At 46.1% G+C, this 22,938-nt stretch overlaps 1 protein-coding gene across 1 annotated transcript; it reads right to left on the bottom strand.

Annotated features, from left to right (window-relative positions):
* Positions 1–252: 252 nt before the first annotated feature.
* Positions 253–5,127, bottom strand: LOC101763833 (plasma membrane ATPase). Its single transcript, XM_004972983.3, has 11 exons — positions 5,086–5,127; positions 4,299–4,418; positions 2,911–4,140; positions 2,650–2,794; positions 2,400–2,564; positions 2,075–2,313; positions 1,932–1,964; positions 1,748–1,829; positions 1,499–1,659; positions 1,231–1,404; positions 253–1,129 (listed from the first exon to the last, which is right to left on the bottom strand). The coding sequence occupies exons 1-11, from the start codon at positions 5,125–5,127 to the stop codon at positions 668–670; spliced, it is 2,853 nt and encodes a 950-aa protein (XP_004973040.1). The 3' UTR covers positions 253–667.
* Between the last annotated feature and the right edge of the window lie 17,811 nt (positions 5,128–22,938).

The raw sequence follows: 22,938 nt of genomic DNA, 5'->3' as shown, positions 1-22,938 counted from the left end.
AGTGTAATTTTGATTCTGTTCTCGTTTTTATTTTGCCCTTGACCATTCAAAGTCAATGCAATTTTGCTCTAATCAGCGGTCAAAATAGGAGCAAATAATCAAGGGTAAAATCACAATGACTCGTGAATAGTCGAGGGTAAAATCACAAATTTAGAAAAATGAGGGTAAAAACATAACAATAGTTGAGGGCAAAATCACAAATTTAAAAAAATGAGGATAAAAACATAATTGCAGTTCAAAATAGGAGCAAGATCAGAAAAAAACCATTTGATTAAATGTTGGTCAAAATATATCAAGGTCAACCTTTCGAAATTTAAAACGACATTACAGTGCGCAAGGACAAGCCTTCATTACAACCACTGCAACTCTGCTGTTATTTCCAGTGACAGAAATTTAATATACTCTGCTATTATACATGCATTTTACACCTCCCAAATGGAAATGGCAAGCTAATAAGCTGCATTAAGCCAAAAGAACTTGAGGCACGCCTTGCCCCATTAATAAGCAAAGGCATAGCCTATGACGATCAGACTGACTGACACAGTGAATTCAGTTTACAGGCTGCCACGCCGACGCCGGCCGGCTTGCATCGGCGCCGTCGCTGAAAATGCACGACGGGCACGGAGCGGCGGCCAGCCGGCGGCCGAATCTGGCGACCAGGCCGCCATCACACGGTGTAGTGCTGCTGGATGCCCTCCATGTCGAGCCCCTTGAGCTTGACGACCGACTCGACCTGGCCCTTGAGCGTACTGAGCTCCCGCAGCCTGGCCACCTCGGCGCGGCGCTTGGCCTGCTCCGCGATCTCCGAGAGCTCGCGGTAGCTGCTGCGCTCGTTGAGGATCCCGGCGAGCTCCGGCGTCTGCAGGCCATGGAGCGTCCGCTGCGCTGTCGCCCACTGCGCCTCCCGCTCCTCCCGGCCGTAGTCCTTCTTTCGGGTGAAGGCGATCTTGTGCTCGAACAGCGTGTCCCACGCCTTGCCGCTCAGTGCATACCGGATGGCGAACTTGAATACGTCCAGCGGCAGGAAGGTGACCGCGCTGTAGAGCCAGATCACGCCCGCCCATCCCCACCCGATGCCACGGATGTGCGCGAACCGGATGGTCGGGTACACTGCCAGAAGAGTGGCGAACTGCAGCCAGCAATGGTGCTCAGGTGAGGGATGGATCATGGATCGATCAGCGATCGATGCGTAGTACAGGCTGGGCAGCACGGAGGAGGGAGATGGCTTACGATCTGGGCGACGATGAAGGCTCCGCAGAGGAGCAGCCCGGGCATCTCGGTGAAGGACCAGCCACGGGAGCGCGTCACGAAGATGAGCGCCTGGCTGATGATGCTCACCTGCAGGTACAGCGCCGACATCATCTCCTCCCGGCTGCCGTGGAGCGACCTCACGCCGAACGTGTTCTGTCCCAAGGGCGTCGGAGCAAACAAAGTCAAATGGATCAGGCCATCTTGCAGCAAGGTAGAAATTTTGACATCGCAGGGAAAGGAAACTGACCGTGAAGAAGTCGGTGCTGCGCATGGCCCAGAAAAAGATGACTGTCATGAGGGCGAGGTAGGACCCGTACACGATGCCGGTGATGAAGATCTCGTTCAGCTTCCAGCTATCAGGGTGCGGGGATGGCTTCACTCTGTCCTTAGAAATCGTCATGATCGTTCCTGCATCCATCCATTTCATCGAGTTCAATTGAGCTTGCCAATGGCGTCATTGAAGGATTAGCGTGCATTGCTTGTCATGTGAGCTCACCGTCGTTGAGAATGGCAATGACAAGGATCATAAACGGTGAGAAATCAAACTTCCAGATCAGCGCTATGAGCATGAATCCGAGCTGCAGATTGCCATCACGAGAAATCAAACATTCAAACAAGTGCATACAAGAACAGATGTTGACAGGTTCATCCTTTTGGCCCTGGTAAAAAATTTAACTTACCACGATACGGATTGTTATCGACACTGCATAAATCTGAAAAAATGACAAGAGAAGAAAGATCAGTTTAAACTGTATCAGAACGTTGCAAAACTGAAACATACTCTGCAGATGTCAGGTGTGCTGCTTACAGACAACAGACTTACAGTGTAGTTCTTCATCCTCTGGAAGATGGCTCGGCTTGTGAGCACGGCGCTGATAATGACACTGAGCCCAGGCTCGGTAAGCACAATGTCAGAAGCACTCCTGGCTGCGTCCGTGGCGTCGGCAACTGCAATCCCGATGTCCGCCTTCTTCAGTGCAGGGGCGTCGTTCACGCCATCGCCCGTCATCCCGCAGATGTGCTTCCTCTCCTGCAATTTCTTGACAATCTCGTACTTGTGCTCTGATCACAAAGATGCAGAATTCAGGGTTCAGACTGATTAACAAATATTAGAATCAAGTGCAAATTCTAATCGTACTGATTCTCACCTGGGAAGACGCCCGCAAAGCCGTCGGCCTTCTCAATCAGATCGTCTACCGGGATGGAGGCAATGGCTTCATCTTTGCACTGCCCGAGCAGCGCCGACGAGGGGTACATGTTGGTGCCCATCCCCAACCTCCTGCCCGTCTCCTTGGCAATGGCGAGCTGATCACCTAGAGAAATCATTCAGTATCACATTCGTCAGCCTCAAACACTTCACCTCTCGATATAATCTTGCACTGACAAAGCAGGATATACCAGTGATCATCTTAACATTGACGCCGAGGTTGAGTGCCTTCTTGATGGTCTCTGCACTGTCATGCCGCGGCGGGTCGAACAGGGGCAGCAGTGCCACGAACTGCCATGGACCGCCGGGGCTGTCCTTGCGATTCTCCGGCACTTCCTATAGTGCAACGTGACAAAAGTTTATACACAGGAAACAAGAAGGTAATAATAATCTGTATATTTAGAAGATACTTTTCAAATAAGATTGTTCGAATGATCGATCAGAATGTATACCTGTCTGGCGACGGCGAGAGACCGCAGGCCACGCTCAGCATACTTGTCGATGACGTTGTGCACCTTGTTGACGACATCATCTCTGCATTTGCACAGGGTCATGATCTGCTCTGGAGCACCCTTGCTGACACGGTGCCAGCTGCCGTCAGCACGGCTGATGTAGGTGAGGGCGGTGCGCTTGTCGACGGGGTTGAAGGGGAGGAAGTGCACCTCCTCGATGCCATCCCTGGCCTCCTTGGGGTCGCTGAGCATGCTGACCATTGCGGCGTCAATGGCGTCCTGGTTCTCGACCCTCGAGGCCCTGGCGGCGAGCAGAATGACCTCCTCAGGGTCGACGCCCTTCACGAAGATCTCGATGAGGCCTTTGTCGACGCTGAGCTTGTTGACGGTGAGCGTTCCCGTCTTGTCGCTGCACAGCACGGTCATCCCGGCCATCTCCTCGATGGCGGTCATGCGCTTGGTGATGGCGCCCTGCTTGGCCAGCCGGTGCGAGCCGATGGCCATGGTGACGGAGAGCACGGTGGGCATGGCGATGGGGATGCCTCCAATGAGGAGCACCAGGAGGTTGTCGATGCCGTCACGGTACCGGCGGTGCTGGATGGCGTACATGACGATGATCTCGACGACGATGCCAACAGCGATGGCGGCGATGCAGAAGTTGCCGATGGCCTTGAGCACCTTCTGAAAGTGGCCGACCTGGTTGGTGCTGTCGACGAGGTGCGCCGCCTTGCCGAAGAAGGTGTGGACGCCGGTGGCGATGACGACGGCCTCGATCTCGCCCTGCTTGCACGTGGACCCCGAGTAGATGCTGTCGCCGGGGCCCTTGGTCACCGGCAGGGACTCGCCGGTGAGAGCCGACTGGTCGATCTTGAGCGGGTCGCCCTCGAGCAGGCGCGCGTCGGCGGGGACGATGTCGCCGAGCTTGATGCTGATGACGTCGCCGGGGACGAGCACAGCGGCCTCCTGCTCGCTCCAGCGGCCGTCGCGGAGCACCTTGGCCTTGGGCGCGAGGTTGGCCATGAGCGCCTGCGCCGCGCTCCCGGCGTTGCTTTCCTCCATGTAGGAGATGAGGGAGTTGATGATCAGCAGCACCACGATGCCGACGAAGTCCTGCCAGTCCGGCGGCCTGCCGCCTCCGTTGGCGAGCGCGATGGCCATGATCGCCGCCGCCTCCATCACCCACGACAGCGGGTTCCACATGAACCCCAGGAACTTGAGAATCTTGCTCTCCTGCACGCATCGCACAAGAAACCATGCATTACAGTCTCCACCATTGTTTGTTACAGCACATAAATCTCCCCACAACCGAACTGATCATGGAGCAGGACATGGATTCAGTTCAAGACTAGTAGGAAATTATAAGAAACCATGAGTAAAAAAAATAAAACCTTCTTCTCCTCGAGCTTGTTGGGGCCGAAGACGTCGATGCGCGCCTGGGCCTCCTCCGAGGAGAGGCCTTTGTTGGTGCATTTCAGAGTCTGGAAGACCTCCTCGACGGGGATGTTCTCCTGCCATGCATCACGAAAACAAAACCAAGGACGCCATGAAAATCTACCTGTCGAAGCCCTTGAACAGCGACGTCTGTCTAATCAATGATTAGTAGATGTGATTAATGAGCCCAGCCGAAAAAAGCGCGGTGGTTGCAGATCAAGGAACAGAAATAAAAAGCGCAATCTTTGCAGATGGAGGGGAAACTGGAAGCCGCTTGAAGCGGCTTGTTACCCGTGACTCAAGCAACGGGAAAAAAAAGAGAGGAGGCATCTTTATCGCTAGCTTCACATGAGCAAAAGACGATAAGCTAATCTACTCCAGTACGAGCTAGGCTGAGCTGGGTGACGATCAGAGGCCAGGTATATGTTCTTTTGGAGAAAGCAAATTAAAATAAGATTAGATCTATCATATACATGTACAACTAGCTAATTTGTACTGTTCATGATTTTTTCTTTCAAAAAACTAGTGTCAAAGTTCTCCGTGATCTATCGTCATCATCTGATTATGTTAGGAAAGACTTGTAGATCCTCTGAAACAAAGTGACGAACAAGTTAGATCTTCTAAAACGAGTGACTCCAAGGAAGAGACATGGTCAGATAAGGCGACGAAGGAAAGTACAGGACCGACGAAACCGGGCATGCAAGAACAAACGAAGCAGGGGTTGCTTTGGTGGATTGGTCGTACCAGATCGACGGCCTCATTCTTGATCTCCTCGAGCCCCGCCATCTGAGCTGCTGCTGGCGCAACCGCCGCCGCAGCCGCGGGAGGGAGGGACGACGACGAACGCTGGAGGCAGCAGTAACGGCCGGTGAGGAGGGGTGGGAACGCAGCGACGTGCGCCTGTTATATAGGGGCCCGGCCGCGTGTGGTGCGTGGGCCCCGCTTCAGGCTGCGTGCATATCTACCGTCCGTTCTTCCATCGCGCGCGGCGGCATCTGTTATCTTACGCGCGAGAGAGAGGCGTGCTGCTGGTGTTAGGGATTATCGGCGGCTGTTATCCGGTTGAGATCGAATCGATAACGACGTCAATGTGCAAAACAGTAAGCTGGCTTTACAATTTGAATGTTGAGAACTGATGCATAGCTTGACTTCCGGTTATCGCTCTATATCTTTAATTTCCTGTTATCTGCTGAGCTCTAGTCTATCAGAAGTTCCACGCAGGATCTCAAATAAGGGAACACCTGGTATCCACCGGTGGAAATATGTGCTGTAGTCCTGGTCGGAGAGAATTATATCTCTCGAATATCCAACTGGGACTAATTATTGGGAACTACAGGTCCTCCTCTTTAGTTCCGGATCAATGGCCCGGGACTAAAGACCCCTTTTAGTTCTAGTTGGTAATACCAACCGGGACTAAAGACTTTTCCTTTTTACCCTTTTTTTACCCTGAATTCTTTTCCATGTTAATGCTAATTGTTACTTCACTTAGCATATCGTATACATCCTTAGCGTATACTACTTACACGTATACGCTCGTATTGTATGCATATCGTATATATATTTCATGATAGTATATGCATAATATTAATTATAACTACTATATATATAATTCTTAGTATATTATACACATCAAACTAGTATTAATACAATTACTACATATACAATAGGTTGTCCTCTTGATTCTTAGGATCCTCCTGACGTGGTGTTGCTCAATACGGCTATTGAACGTTCATTGTAATAAAATTCTCCTTTGGAATTTATTACCTCGTCCACAAAAATCCTATGAGTATTTCTTGGATTGCCAAAAGCCTTTCCTACTCCAAGAGTTCTTCGCTAATCCATCACATCTATAATTTGGAAATATGTAAATGTTACACCAACAATTAAATAAAAGGAGCTAGAAAATGATTAATAATTAATAGGTTTATTTTACGTATAGTTGCATCGTCCGATAGCACATTGTCCCTCATGAAATGGTATACGTGCTCACAGACGTAGTATCCACATAAATTATTCCCTTGTTCCTGTCTCAAGCACTTTAGTGGAAAAAAACAAGTTATGAAATATTCGTGTTATAGAAGGTACAAAATGTGCAAACTTCACACATACTGAAAAAGTTGTACTGAATGTAAGTTTTTCTTTGAAATCACCATGGTGAGTCTTATGGAATTGTTTCCATGCACTGCGAATTAAAATAATGAATGATACAATATTAGGTGAAAATTAAGGAAACAAACTTTTGCATAGAGATAAAGGTCTAGAAGTATTACAAGTTAAGGTAGTCTTCAATTTCTTGGTACTCGTCCTTTGATTTCCTCAACAAATCAAACACTATAATGTTGCTTGTATCAATCATAATTATAAGGAAAATCCAGTGGAAACTGCGTACATAAATGTTCATATTTGAACTAACTAGCATTAATTAGGTTAGGAAAGGAAAATGAAAACAGATGGTACCCACACTTACTTAAAGTTGTAAGACAGTAGTATGTATTGCTTGTAATTCTGTTGCTCCAAGAATTTGTATATTCAGTCCAATGTATCCTTTGGGTGATCCTATATCTGCTGTTGGTTAACAAGCGCTGGTTCCATGAAGCCAACGTTGAAGTACGATTCTCGGCAGCATCTCTGAATTTGCATCCTATCTAAAATGAAAGACAAAGTTAGTGGGACGACACACACACAATAATGATCTGAGCCACAGTTAACATCTAATAAACACACACTTACAGAACCCAGGCGATGATAAGAGAGACATCAAGGGCATCTTGATGGTACACTTCATAAATATTCTTAAATTCCAACCACAGCAGTTGCTCACCGTCACCGAAATAATCAATCGGTTTAACAAGAAGAGCGAACATGGTCCTGTCATTGGTCGACTGCTCCATGTACCACTGATGGAATTCATACATCTTAGTTGTGAGTTTTCGTACCAATTCAGGCCTGACTAGAGGATTGCCTAACTCAAAGGGCGATTTAGGTATAGTCTTTTTTGGAGGTGGGGGTTCGGCTTGCCCTAGAACTTCAGAAAGCGAGAGATTGTCTCTTCCATAAACTTAATGACCTTGATTTGTTGTTCTATAGGGAAAGCTGCTATAGCTTGAGAGTCTTGATCTGCTTGCTGATCTTGCTGCCCAAGTTGGGGGATAGTACGACCAAACGACGACTTTCCTCGATTTTTCTTCCGCCAAGACTTAAGTAACGGGCGATCGTAGTTCAAAAGTAGTTTCTTCTTGACATCCTTTTTCATGCCCATAAAAAACTTTAATTTTGTTGGATCTACTAGCTGTGGCTCCAGCTTTTTTGCTTTTCTTTTTGCAGTGCATGCTTTAAAGAACTCCCTCACCTGTGCTTGCGATACCTGCTCGCATTCCTCAAGAGTCATATCACCTCCTTGCTTCTTAATAGGTTCCGACTTCTTCGTTGGTTTCTTGCTCGGTTCTTTTGCCTTTGGCTGCCTTGGCTTCGAAGGTGGTGGTCATGATTTCTTGAGAGGTGTTGCAGGTGTTTCCTTGCTTGCACCAGACTTTAGTGCCGGTGCTGCAGACGGTGATCGAGGAGGGGTGTTTTGGTCATCATCATCGCTCGCACCTGCAGGATTCGATGGTGCTGGAGACGGTGATCGAGCAGGATGCGACGGTCTCGGGTGGTGATGACGGTCCTAGAGGTGGATGTGCTGGAGATGACGGTCTTGAGTTCTGAGGAGATGGTGGCTGCGGGGGATCCATGGGAAGAAATGATGCCTTCTGACCGGGGATGATGATGTAACATTTGCACCATAGAATGGTACCGTGAAGTGCATCTCCTAGTGTCCTTTTCCTGTCACCTTCTGGGAGGTTGAGCTTTAGGTCTTCATATTTACTATCACAAATCTGCTCCACACCAACGGTGGAGCAGCTAGGTGGAATCGCCATGCCATGGCTTGTCTGTCCTGGCAGGATTGGTAAAGCACTTCCGTACACCACCTATACATATAGGAGAAATAAAGAAGCTATTAAATTCCCAAGGGGTGGATCAATTGAGATAATTGTATATGTTATATATATGTATACCTTAATTGCGAGGTTGCCAAATGGTCTGTACAGCTCACATGAGGTGCACTGAGTGATGTCATCCACAGGGTACCGTTTGTTGTCCTACACAACTATGGGTTAGCTTGGCATGTTTCCATCGGGGACCCCTGTGGAAGCACAACTGCTTCAACGTTGAGAAGGGTTGATGATGATGTTGGTATCCGGTAGTTCTCCAGATTGGGCCATATCATTAAGTGCTAGTGCCACTTGCCGTTGAACTTCTTCTTGCATTCTTTCGTCTTGTTCATGTACTTTCACTTCTAACATGCGCCGCCACCTCTTCTCTTGTTGTTCCTTTCTTCTCTTCCACCTTCTGTATGTGTCGATGCCCCTACGGAAAGCATACTCCCACGGAACCACCCCGAAGCCTCGGCACCATCGTGGGTGTTTGGGATTCCCGAGCGCCAAAGTTAGCTCATCGTTCTCTCTATCAGGCTTGAACTTTCCCACTTTGGAATCTTCAATGTTTTTGATAAGACTGAGGGCCTTCTCACATATTGTTTCATTCAAAACAAATGTCCCATCCTCAGCGCTAAGGGTGCCTCCGTGAGCGTAATACCAATTCTTCGATCGATTGGGCCAATTAATAGTCGCTGGTATGATATCTCGATCGATTAGGTCTTGTTCTATCTTTCTCCATCTGGGAATTGCACTCCTGTAACCACCTTTCCCTAGATGATGATGGTACTCCTTCTGACAGGCATTGTCTGTGTTGACACAAACCCTGTTCGCACTATCTTCACTTCTCTTGTATTCCAGAAATGAGTTCTAGTGATCTTTTAACTTTGTCTAGTCATTAAAATCTAGAGTTCGGCTCTTCTTCATATAGTTGGTATCCAGATTCTTTTTGAATGTCTAAAATTGGGTTGCCATCTTCTTGAGCATCCGATTTTTCACATCTTTTTCATTGATGCCTTCTGGAAGTGTGAAGTGTTTCTTGACATCTACCCACAACATATCTTTTTATGTTTGCGGGAGCATGTATGGATCATCTTTTTTACTAGACTTCCATTCTCGAATGCTGATGGGCACGTTGTCCCTTACAATTACCCCACATTGGCTCACAAACTTTCTAGCAACTTTTTCGGGAGCAATTGGCTAGCTCTATTTTTTCACTTCGGTGATCTGAAGCCTTTCCTCCATTATCTTTGTACGTCCTCATGACTTCTTTTGTGTCATCGATCCAGAGGGCTAAAAGTTCAAGATTCGTTAATTAGTACATAGTAATAATGAATATGAAGTCATAGAAATAATGAAAATGATATATACCTTGCCGGAACCTTCCATCACGGTAATGTCTTGTTCCACATTGTCATCAATGTCGTGCTCGTGCTTATCATTGCCATCACCGGACATGTTGAGGTACATGTCCGCCTAGCTACCCTCATCTTCGGTGTAGGTTCTAGGAATGTTTGAGCTACTACCACCAGCAATAATCTGCTCCATTAGAAACCTTTCATCCTCTTCGTCTCCCATCTTAACTAATAATACAATTAGTTATACACATGAAATTATACAACAACCATGGATATACATGAAATCATAGAACAACCATATAATTATAAAAAACTTGTCTTGACTAGTACAATAAACATATACACGCAATTATAAATAAACTTGCCTAGTAGGTAAAGGAATTTGATGAAACAAATACAAATTTACATTAATTAATACAAATTTACACTTAGTTATACTAATTTTTTCTATTTAATACTAATTTACACTAATTTATACTAATTTACACTAAGTTATACTAATTAAACATAATTTATACTAATTTACACTAATTTATACTAATTTTTCTAATTTATACTAACACTAATTTACATTAATTTACACTAATTTGCACTAAGTTATACTAATTTATACTAATTTAACATAATGTATACTAATTTATGTTAATTTTTCTAAATTATAATAGTTTATAGTAATTTATACTAATTTACATTAATTTATACTAATTTACACTAAGTTATACTAATTTTTCTAATTTATACTAATTTACATTAATTTATACCAATTTACACTAAGTTATACTATTTTATACTAATTTACACTATTTTACACTAAGTTATACTAATTTTTCTAATTTGTACTATTTTTTTCTAATTTATACTACTTTTTTTCTAAGAAAACAAAAATCATTAACCTTGTTTGTGTCAACAAGCTAGGGCAGCGCGGCGCGGCGTATCTCAGTCCGAGCTGATGGTAGGGGACGGGCAGGCAGCGGCGGACTGGGGCGCCCCGGGGAGCTTGATTGTTGCCACAGATGGTGGGGCGGCAGTGAATCGAAGAGGACGGAGGGGTGCTGGGACGTGGCAGTGGCACACGGGAGTGGACGGCGGCCAGGGCTGGCGCGGCGAGCTGAGGATCCGGGGGCCGAGACGATGGAGGAGTCTAGGAGGAGGTGGCGGCGCACGGGTGTTGGGGCCACCGGGATTAGGACGGTGGTGTCGGTGAGGAGGCCGGGTCGGAGGAGGAGGGAGGTGGTTTCGCGTCGGCACCCAGCCACAATGCCCCCCTTTAGTCTCGGTGGTATTACCAACCGGGAATAAAGGATCCCTCCCATTTGCCTTCCCCATGCCAACCATTATTTCCACCCTTTTATTTCAATAATTAGTTTAATTAAAATGCTATAAATTTTATAAATGCGTAATAAATGTAGCAGAGTAGATGAGATGTTGAAATATTTTTTTTAGATTACTGGTTTTAAGAAGTACTCAAAAATAGTTTAAACTATAATTCTTAATGTATTTTAAGTTGATTTAATACTTTTACTTAAATAAGAAAAAATGAAAAAACTCAATGTTTTAAACATGCAAAAATATATCCTATTAGCTTATGTGATCAAGTTAACGTTTTGACCATATAATTATTTTGCACCTTTCAATATTGTTTATATTGATTGAATAATCATGTGATGAGCCAAAAACTCACATAAAGGATGATCATATATAGTGCATTACATAAATGAGTAATTAACTTGGACATTAGTTTCTGCTTACACGGTTTTGATGACCATAGAGCATTACATAAAGGTATATATGGTGCATTACAATGTAACGCTAAAAAACTTCTTGATGAAAGTCCCTTGGTCATGTTCGCGGTGTAAGTACGGAACCTCTTCTTTGGCTAGCATGATACTTGGGTCAACTTCGACAGCGAACGGAGGCTTGCCATCAAATTGATCATAATCATCCTACTAGTTTGTTTTGTCCTTGACTCCCACGATTACTCTTTTACTTGGAAGAACTATATGGTGCTTTGACTTCAATGGTTTTTCTTTATCTTCTGAATTATTCTTGGGTTTGCTAGACATGTCCTTCACATAGAAAACCTGATGCACATCATTGGCAAGGATGAATGGTTCATCTTTGTATCCGGTCTTGGTCAGGTCCACTATTGTCATTCCATAATGATCTTTCATTACGCCACCTCCAGTCAGCTTCACCCATTGGCAATGAAATAGAAGGATGTTTAGCGGTTCGTAGTTGAGTTCCTAGATCTCCTCTATGAAACCATAATACGAGTTCCTGCTCCTGTTGCTATCTATGGTATCTATACGGACACCACTATTTTGGTTGGTACTTTTTTGGTCTTAGGCTCTTGTGTAAAATGTATAACCATTTATCTTGTAAGCTTTGAATTATTGTGTTAGAAGGTCCCCTAGCAAACCAAGTGAGTTGTTCGTGAATCGTGGAGTTACCCATAAGGTGTTGATGCAACCAAGAGGGAAAAGTATTCATGTGATGATGTATAATCCAGGCATCGAATTTTATCGAGTATTGGGAAAATAGAATCTGCTTGTGTTCCTCGATATACGGAGAGCCTGCAAGAGAGAATAAAATGACTACTTCTGTAAGTATAAAATCTTTTGGTCTTCTGCAAAAAATTATTTGATTCTTCACGGAGGTCATCCATGCTAAAAATTAGAGCTTCCAGAAGAGGGAACCACCCAGGCCAATTGGCCTGAGGATGTCCAGGACGATCGGCCTGACCCTGTCTTGCCTCTTTTTTCTTTGATTTTTATTCTGCACACGGCTGACGGCCTCTAAATCTTGTTTATCATGAAAAGGTGCCATTGAATCTTCTGAACTGATGTTGAGAATTTATTCCATACTCATATTAGGTTGTGGTCAAGGAGGGTAATCACAAAAAGATATTTGGGTTTTTGGTTGGATACCGAGTGAGGTTTTCAAAATTTCCAGTGTAGAAAAGTCACAATGCATGGACAGAAAGGCTAGCAAGAAAAAGGTTACACAAAGGAATGACCACCTTCTAAGTCTCATACCACAGAAATCAAGTCTAATCCAATTCATCTGAAATATAAACTTGCAATCTAAGGTTTATCATGAAGGCATATATATGGTCAATAGGATAGAGTTCTTGCAAGAATTATTACTAAAGTGACCAGCATAAAGAATTTTATTTCATGAAAACAAAAACGAGCCTTCAGTAAATTTAAATAAGAGACCAATAAGAGTTATGTGGGTCTTATAAAAGTCATTTAACCTCCACAAGAATTAGCTGGTATTTAATTCATTTTAAATCATATTCAGGGAGCACTTATCGAGCTATGCATAACTAAATACAACAATCAACAAGGCAACAACATCCATCATATTTCATAAGGCATAAACAACATCATCAATATTAGTCATATGATATTAAGCACAAAGTGATGAACATTTCATTCAACACATACACTAAAAACAAAATTAAAAACATGCATACATTACCACAACTTGTGGATATGAAAACTGAGGAAGGGAGAAAGAGATGCAAACCATGAGTGTGAATTTATTTCATCCACTTCTCCTTTCTCCGATGGACATTCCGTTCGTATCCTAGCTATTGTTCTTCCTTATCATGTCCCTACGTCAACTCGAAGAGTGGTTTGGCGCTGATCCTCTGATTGGGGACTTTCATGATGTGCTCTTCAATATTCTCCTTCCTTTGCTTAACATTATTTTTTTATCATTCCTGCAGAGAGCACAAATAGAGAGCACGAGGGGGTTTCTTGCCGACACGAGGAAGCAAAGCAAAATGCAAAAGCCAAGGCTCTAAATGATCAATGCTTGGTCGTGGTTTTATTGTTCTCAACATGAAGACTAAATCTGATTTTAAAAATAAAATCATGCGCAATGCAATCACCGAGCCAATATGTAAATCAGAGGTAAAGTTCAATATCAAAAACCAATGTAAATAAGTAATTCTTGCTCACATCAACTTGGGTTAAATCAAAGACATTTAGTCTATCGAATTAGACTAAATAATCTTTAATTTTTACCATGCGTGGTTATGGGAATGGGTTCCTAATTTTGGCTAAAACAAAGAAAGAATTTTGAAAGAAACAAAAATAAAAGGCTTAGAAAACTCTAACTAGAAAAACCAGATTTTCAATAAGCATAAACCAAAAGAGACTTTCATCCTAATTTTTTACGAGCCTAGCATGCATATCATATACAAAAATAAATCATGAAAAATATTACACATCCTCTACTCAAAGATGGGACTGTGGATGGCACAAAAATAGGCTAGGCCGACCAGCTCATGTGGGAGCAGGCCGATCGGCCTGAAGAGTTTTTGCCTCTTCTAGTTCTGGTTTTTCATGGGAATTAAAAAGAAACAAAAATAATATAGGTTAAGTCACAGGTTTGGTTGAATAGGTTTAAAAAGAAATAAAATGTTAATGACCAAACAAAGAATCATGCATCAAAGTGTTCGACAAAAACATCCATAAGATCAAGAAGTGACTAGTGTAGCAAAACTCTAAAACTCAAATGACTCAAAGAAAGTTGGGTTGTCCTCCCAAAAACTTATTTCCTGACTTGACATTCAGGTTGCCTCCCGTAAAGCTCTTCAATTATTTGGACCTTCAGGTTTCTGCTCTTCCCAGCATCCTGTGGTGGTGCTGCAGTCTTCTTCTGCTTTCTTTATTTTCTTTTATTTTCTAATTTTTTCTACAGGCTTGCATTCTCCTCTGAGCTGTGTGACCGGCTTCTCATCTCTAGCTTCTCCATTCTTCTCATCAACAGGTCGATCTTGGCCTCTATGTTTTCATTCTTCTTCATCATTCTTTGCTGCTGCCTCTTCTTCATTGAATTCCTTTTGTGTCTAGAATAGAACCCATACAAAACTTTTACTCCATTGCACAGTGCATCAAATTCCCTTTCCAAGAAGTGGTCATTCACTTGAAACGGACTCTGGACGAGTGAGTTACGCCCTTTTTACTCCGGCACTGCGTTCTGTCCTGAGCTGATTTTAGAACGTGCAGTGTTGAAAGATTTTATCATAACTCCTTTTACGGATCTCCAAACTTGACGATTCTTGATGCGTTGGAAACAAGACTTGATCACGGGCATAAAATTGATCACAACAATAATGTTCAGTCTGAGATGTTGATGATCCAACTTGCTCCACTCTAGCACTCCCTTTGCTGTTTCCCGCTGATGCTCGGGCATCATTATTACCAACCCTTCTTGAACAAAGCATTTGAGTCGGAGTGAGGTCAACAATGGAACCTCCAACGGATGAATCGATGATTGCACATGAAGCTGCTATCAACCCGCCGTAGAACTTCACAACTAGGTCCCCTCTTGGATTTTTTATGATATGGACAGGGTAGTCGTTGAAGTGCTCGAATGCTTTAGAGGTTGTCTCCGTAGTGTACTGGGTGAAGCTTGATATCCCATTGCAAAGAATCTGCGTCTTCCCTGGTGAGTAGTACTTGGCGAGAACCAAAGTATCCATGTAGCTTGATGTCATCTTTTGTAGTCCATCATGATTCGCTTCTAACATCTCCTTGTGTTGAATGTTGCCTACTTGTGTCTTCATTTGCTAATGGTCCAGAGGTTTTGTTTCTACTCTAAGCTTCTGAATTTGATCATGTATGCTTGATGAAAGTATTGCCCAAGCTTCTCTTCATTGTTGTCATCTTCATCTCCTCCATCTTGTTCTCATCATTTTGCTTCTGCCTCTTACTCGTGGATTTCCCCTGTATATAGAAAAAAACATATACTGAAATATAGATCTATAAAAAAGTTTATGAAATTACCTTTCCAACAAGTGGTAATTCATCTAAAATGGATTGTATTGTTGATCGCAGGTTCGAGCCTCTGGAGAGTAATACCCTACGTCCTGTGTTCTTGTGGATTGTATTGTTGATCGCAGGTGCGAAGAGTCAACGTAACATGCTTGGGGGGCGCCCCTGGCTGCCTTATATAGGCTGACAACCTAGGGTTACAATCGGATTGGATCTAACCCTAGTCGGTTGTTACAAGGAAATCAATCAAAGTCGGTTTACCACAAGTAACTCATGATATCTGGGCAGAATCCATTCGCCCGGCCTCCAGACTTGTGCTCCACATGTCTTCATGCCTTGGCCCGCACGGTGTGGTCGGCCGGGCCCATCTGTCAGGGCTGACCAATATGCTAGTCGGTGGGGACCCATGGGTACCCTTATCCCTCAAGCCCCCGAGCAATGTGGAATCAAACAGGAGCCTAACGGGTGCGCAATGAAGCTTGTAGTGTACTCGGCTGAAGTTGCAGTGTTGTCATAGTGACGGAGAGGCTACGCAAAGCTAAAAAAAGAAAGAAAAATTGAAGCTTCCACAGGTGTATTACCAAATGCACATGGCTATGCGAGTGTTGAGCTCCGGGATGTCTGGCATCTTATAGGTCAAAGGGAAGCACATGGAGGGCGTCGCAATATGCACTCCATATGGAGTAGCCCTAGAGCGTTAAAGCAATTAAAGTAATTGGTCCAATGGTTAAGAATCTGATGTATTGTTTCTATCGTAAAAGGGATCCAAATATAGCACCCAGCCCCTGAGCGCGAGGATTGGTGGAGCCGCAGAGGCACGCCGAACTGAAACAGGCGCCCAGCCCTCGAGCGTGAGGACTGGCGGAGCTGAGGAGGCACGCCGACCTGAAGTAGGCACCCAGCCCTCGAGCGCGAGGATTGGTGGCGCCGCAGAGGCACACCGACCTAAAGTAGGTGCCCAACCCCCGAGCGCGAGGACTAACGAAGCCATCGAGGCACGCCGACCTAAAGTGGGTGCCCAGCCCCTGAGTGTGAGGACTTGCAGAGCCACAGAGGCACGCCGACCTGAAGTAGGCACCCAGCCCTTGAGGACGAGGACTGGCAGAGCTGCAGAGGCACGTTGACCTGAAATAGGCACCTAGCCCCCATGTGTGAGGACTGGCAGAGCCAAGGAGGCATGTTGACCTGAAGTAGGCGCCCAACCCCCGAGTGCGAGGACTGGTAGAGCCGCAGAGGCACACCGACGTGAACTAGGTGTCCAACCCCCATGTGTGAGGACTGGCGGAGCCAAGGAGGCACGCTAACCTGAAATAGGCGTCCAACCCTCGAGCGCTAGTACTGGCAGATCGACAGAGGCACGCCGTGAGACTTAACTGGAAACCCGCGGATTCCATCCATCGCTTGCACCGTAACAAGGGACCCGTGGATTCCATCGCTATGTTTATGCCGTCAATGCCTTCAAAAGCTAAAGAGGCGTGGTTTCCTTTTCATATCCACTCCACTCGTCCCTAAGCGCCGCCGCCGCCAATGCCATAGCCTCCACGACAGAGAGCTCTAGGTCACGCCACCATGTCCGCAAGCCACATCCACCGTTCCTCTGCCCGAAGGCTATAGTCACCGCTGCCATGCTGCCATTCCCTATTGTATGCAAACCAAGATGCCCGCCTACATCCGATCTGCTCCACAGGATCAGAAACCGAAGAAATGGCAGCGGAGCAGGCACTAGACCCATGCACCTACAGGATGAAGTGCGTGATGACTGAGGAACGGATCTAGTCCCTCATCGACCATGGCCTGCTCGGACCCAAGTCCCTCCTTGAGTGGAAGGCGACCACGAGCTAGGAGTTACCCACCGAGGACAAGACCAAAGCCATCATTTTTGCGGTGTTCTTCGAGCGGGAATTTGGGATCCCAACAGGGGATTTCTTCCATGGACTGCTGGACTACTACAAGATCAAGTTAGTGCATCTCAACCCTAACTCCATCTTGGATATCACAGTTTTCATCCATTTGTGTGAAGCATTTCTTGGAATCCCCTCCATTTCAATCTGTGAAGATATCTGTACCAATTGAAAGTGGTGACGACAAAGGGGAACATGATGGTGATCAACGGCTGTGGATTTTTGCTACTGCCAAAGAGGGTCACCGAGTACTTTGATCTGATGCTCAAGGATTCAAAAAAGGGTGACACAAGGAGTGGTTCCTTGTTGCCAACAAAAAGCTTGAGCTGCCACCTCGCATCGGGTATGCGCCTGTGAGAAGGCCAGAATGGTTGAGCCAGCCGACCTCCAAGGAGATGATCTAGGTCAACCAGCTACTGAAGGAGATCGCTGACCTGACCTGAAAAGATGTGGGCTCACAGCAGGAACTGTGAGCATCAATTTTTGCTAAAGGTTGATGCAGCAGATCAAGGACAGGGTCCATCCGGCGTACGAATACTCGGGTTCGTTGGATCCGACCTGAGATGTACAGCGTAAGGTTACTCGAGAAGAGGTTGTTGGCCGGGTTTGTGAGTTCTTCAGTGGAGTCATCAAGAACAAGCGTTGCCCCAAGGCATACTCCCTTGTGAGGCCGGCTGATCCGGTAAGTTCTTGTTTCGGTTGTTTGACATTCTTGGTATAGTTTGTGTTGCGCTTACCCGACCTGATCCTCTTGATTGACTAGATCCATGAGTGCGAATTCTTCTATCCAGCGCCACTCCCCGGAAGCACTGAGCAACAACAGCCCAAGCTCCATCTATCTGCCGAGGCTGACTAACCGCATGTTGCTGTTGACTGGCAGTCGGACTCCTCCTTCGATGGCTATGACGAGGACATGCTAGTCCAAGTAGCAGGATGGAGGTGGGGAGTGCAACTCCTATTAGGCAGCGGATGCGCTAGGCTGTGCGGAAGGTGATAGAGTCCAAGGCACCGGAGGTAGAGAAGAAGAAGTGGAAGAAGAAGATGGCCACAAAGACCAAGGCCCCAGCTGCGACATTTGCCTCTGCGGCTGAGGCCTCATCTAGGGTGGTGAGTGACGACTCTGACTCGCCCAGCCCTGCTGCAAAAAAGAAGAAGGCCAAGCTCCTTGAGACAACAGCTGCTGATGTGGAAAAGGTCAAGGACCGGCTGGAGATGGAAATCCGCAGGGGAAAGTAGAAGGAGCTGACCCTACCACCGCTAGCACCACTCCACCCAAAGTTTCGAGTGAAGAAGAGGATGATGTAAGTGTCTTCATGATGTCATTTGTTGTTCAAAGCTTGTTAGTGTGCTGTGTCACTTTATCTCTGTGTTCCAGTGCCAAGACGTCACCAATGATGCTACAGTTGCCGCGCCCGGTGACATGGATGCCAACGTCGAGGTCCAGAAGGAGGGAAACCCCAGGGAGGCAGTGGTTGATGCTGGGTTGGCGGGCCATGAGGCCAACATCAATGCCCACGAAGAAGACAATCCCTCCACACTGGACTTCTCCGAGATGGCTCTAGTGCAGGAGTGTGCCATCGACGAGAGAGACCTTCCGAGCTGAAGCAGGCTTTCGGCAAGGTCGTGGAGCTATTATACGTAAGTTAGCCAACCTTATTTGATGTTAATCGTCATTCCTAGTTTCCTTCTTTGATTAGTTGGGATGATTCATGCTTAGAACCTGGCCGAGCGCGCGCACAAGAGGACGGACGACATCCATCACGCTGAGCAGTATCGTCTCAAGGCCAAGCGCCTTGAGACCAAGCTCAGGAAGGCCAAGGAGGATGCCACAGAGCAGATCCGACAAAATGATTGGGAGATTGAGGACCGGAAATAGATAACCAAGGATGTCTAGAGCGACCTTGATGCCATGCTGAGTGGTAACGGCTTTGATCCTTGTTGTGAGTCCAGATCCTCTGGATGTGACCAGTGCCTGTTCTTGAATCTGATTGCTTTGTAGATGCCCATAAGAAAGAAGAGAGCCTCAAGAGAGACCTCAAAGAGTGTGAAGTAGCCAACGCCCGTCTCCAGCAAGGTCATGATATTGCCATGTACCGTGAGTATGCCATGTCACAAAAACTTGCCTATGAGGTCGACTTGCGCAAGGATGTGGACCGGTGCTTGATTGCAGCGATGCATAGTCTTCAGCATGATCAGGTGGTGATTGCAGCGCTGGAGGTGGAACTGGAGGACTTGATGTCAGCCGCGGGCTACGTGATGGACATGATTCAACCCGATGCCAACCCTAACGAGCTAACACCGCTACTGGATTGCCTGAAGAGTGTGCCAAGTCAGCTAAAGGCCTTGATGAAGGAGACCGCCGTGGAGTGCGCCAAGAATGTCATGGCGCTTCTGAAGAAGCACTTCCCTCGGCTGGCTGTGGAGCGCATTGGAATGGGTGTTGCTGAGGACTTTGATGCTGATAACCTCATGGAGCTGGCCAAGCAATATCAACAAGCCGTGGAGGACGTAGTTAAGGAATTGGACCTGTAATGAAAAATTGTTAAATGTATCAATCTGTGCCGTGGAGCAAGAAAACTTGTTGATTAACTTATGTAAAGGCAAAACTCCTTCCCTCCCTTTGTATGTTTGATAGGACACCGTGTGGCCTAGCCTTGTCTGGCTAGCACTTTGCTGAGAGCGGATCTCGAGCTTGTAGAGGGGGCAAATGCAAGGTTGTCTAGGTTTTGCATGTTAGGATGCCATCCACACGAGTTAGTCGCACAACCTTGAGAGGGGTAGGAGAAAAGTTGGGACCTGGAGGTCGGTGCATAGTGGGGGAAGCCTCCGAGCATAAAGGTGAGGGTGTGGTCTGTCGAACAGGTCGGACAGCCCCCGAGCGTGATTAAGAGCTCAACTAAGAAAGCAAGATGGTAGTAGGTATGCAAAGAACCTTTGGGGTTTTATTTATTCAATATAATAAAGTTGAAAGAGTACATAGCTTTTATATCCTAAGGGTAGAAGCATCGTAGGTGCTGGATGTTCGATGGGTTGGGGATGCCTGAGCTGTCTGCCCACTGCAGCCGGTATGTACTAGGTTGAATGACCTTTCTGACGATAAAGGGGCCCTCTCAGTGTCTTTGGTCGATTGGATCTGGCGGAGCACCAGGTTGCTAACATTGAACGAGCGTTCCTAGACGTTCCTGTCATGGTAGCGTTGAATCTGCTGTTCATGCTGCGCATGCTGGATGAGATCCGCCACGTGGTGTTCTTCTAGAATGTCAATGTCGACCTGCTAACTCTTTTCTGCTTCCCCCTTCCTCATAGTATTGAATCTGTGGGGCACCAAAGGCTACATCTGTTTGCAGTACAGCCTCTAAGTTGTAGACAAGGAGGAATGGGGTGTAGCCGGTGGCCCGACTCTGTTGTGTGAGGAGACCCCAAACTACATGGGGTAGCTCACGAAGCCATTTGGTAGCGTACTTGGATGCGTCATCAAAGATGTGAGACTTGATGGATTGGAGGACCATCCCATTCTCATGTTCGACCTGGCCGTTGCATCGTGGGTGAGCTACTGAGGAGTAGTATACATTGATGAGGTTGTCTTGGCAAAAATCCCAGAACCTGGATCCTATGAATTGTTTGCCCAGATCAGTGATGATCATATTGGGGACCCTGAAGTGGTGTGTGAGCTCTTCAACAAATTGAGCGGCTTTGGCCGACTCTATGCTGGTGACAACCTTGACTTCGATCCACTTGATGAATTTGTCAACTGCCATGAAGATATGGGTGTATCTTCCCATAGCAGTTTCGAAAGGGCCGACCATATCCAGCCCCCAGCACACGACGGGCTAGGATGGTGGGATGGTACGTAGGGCCTGCGTTGGGAGGTGCTGCTTCTTGGAGAAAAATTAGCACCCTTTACATCTCTAGACGAGTTTTTTTGCGTCGGTGATAGCAGTTGGCTAGTAAAAGCTAGATCGGAACGCTTTCCCGACTAGATTGCCTGAGGCGGCATGGTTCCAGCATGAACCCTAGTGGATTTCGTGGAGGAGTTCGAGGCCTTCATTGTAGAGGATACAATTCATCAGGATGCCGGTCGATGTGGCCTTCCTGTACAATTCTTTGCCGATCACAACATAGTTGGTGCTGCGTCGTGCGAGTTTTTCATGCTTGGCTTTTTCCTTAGGAGACATGTTGTCGGTGATAAATGCAATAAAGGGTGCACGCTAGTCTTCTTGCACGTCAATCATCATGACATCGGTGGACACTGGTTCGGCCTGAGTTTAGGTGTTGCTGTTAGCTTGGTCTGGGTCCAGAATCTTGATGGAGGGTTTTCACAGGTCCTGGACGAACACGCCGACCAGGACTTGGGCATGTTTCAAGCCAAGCTTGGATAAGATGTCAGTGGCGACGTTGTGTTCCCTAGGGACATGATGGAATTCAAGGCCATCAAAGCTAGCCTTGAGTTTGCGGACGTCAGCACGGTAGGCGTCCATGGTTTTATTGGTGCACTCCCAAGACTTGTTGACCTACTCGATGACAACCTTGGAGTCGCCGAACGTGAGGATGCACTTAATGCCGAGCGAGGCGGCAATGCGTAACCTGTGTATGAGGGCCTCATACTCGGCGCCGTTGTTGGTAGCCTTGTAATGTATCTGGAGAACGTACTTGAGTTGCTCGCCTTTTGGAGATATGAAGAGGACCCCAGCGCCAGCCCCTTCAGGGTTGAAGGTGCCATTGAAGTACATCGTTCAGTGCTTCGGCCTCTCCAGGGAGGGAGGCTCTTAAATCTCAGTCCACTCAGCGATGAAGTCAGCTAGGATCTGGGACATGATCACATGACGTGGGCAGAAGTCGATGTTGAATGCCCCGAGTTTCGTAGACCATTTGACGACTCGGTCGTGGACATCCCTGTTGTGCTGGATTTTGCCGACCGGGTAGGATGAAACCACTCAGATCTTTGCGCTTGGAAGTAGTGATGTAGTTTACGAGAGGTGAAAGTGCATCAAGGACCCTAAGTGGGTTTTGGTGAATTGAATGACAAAATAATTAAAGGACTAACTTGTTTCCTTAAGATTGTGAGCAGGATTTGATTATCATATTTATGATGTGATATTGTCTGATAAGTTGAATATGTATCATATGGCTTACAATAAAGAAAATCAAGCGAGTTTGTGATCCCGTGATGCAATTATATGATCAATGGCAAGCAAGGGTGAAGTAAAACCTGGGGATTTGTTTTATGGTTTGATCTATAAGTTCCCAAATTATGTGATAGCTTGATTGACAAGTAAAGGAATCATTAAGAAAAGAATTGTGATATTCACAAATGGATACTGCAAGACTTCATGTGTATATGATAAAAAGACATGAGCTTATGTGTTACATACTGGTCTTGTTATTGGAAGTTTGCAATTATTGAGATAGTCTTTATCAATCAAGAACAAGCATTTTGAGAGGATTTCAAATGGTATTTCATTGTTGATGTCAAAAGCAAAGCTAAACTCAAAGTGGCAAGAATAGGTGAAGAAATCAAGCGAGATACTAGAGCGAGGGACTAAGCAAGCTTTGGTCAAGTGACGGCTTGGACTAT

Source organism: Setaria italica, chromosome VI, assembly GCF_000263155.2.
Source record: "Setaria italica strain Yugu1 chromosome VI, Setaria_italica_v2.0, whole genome shotgun sequence".
Lineage (NCBI taxonomy): Eukaryota > Viridiplantae > Streptophyta > Magnoliopsida > Poales > Poaceae > Setaria > Setaria italica.
Note: the sequence above shows the minus strand (reverse complement) of the source record. Positions and strands in the feature narration are given on the sequence as shown.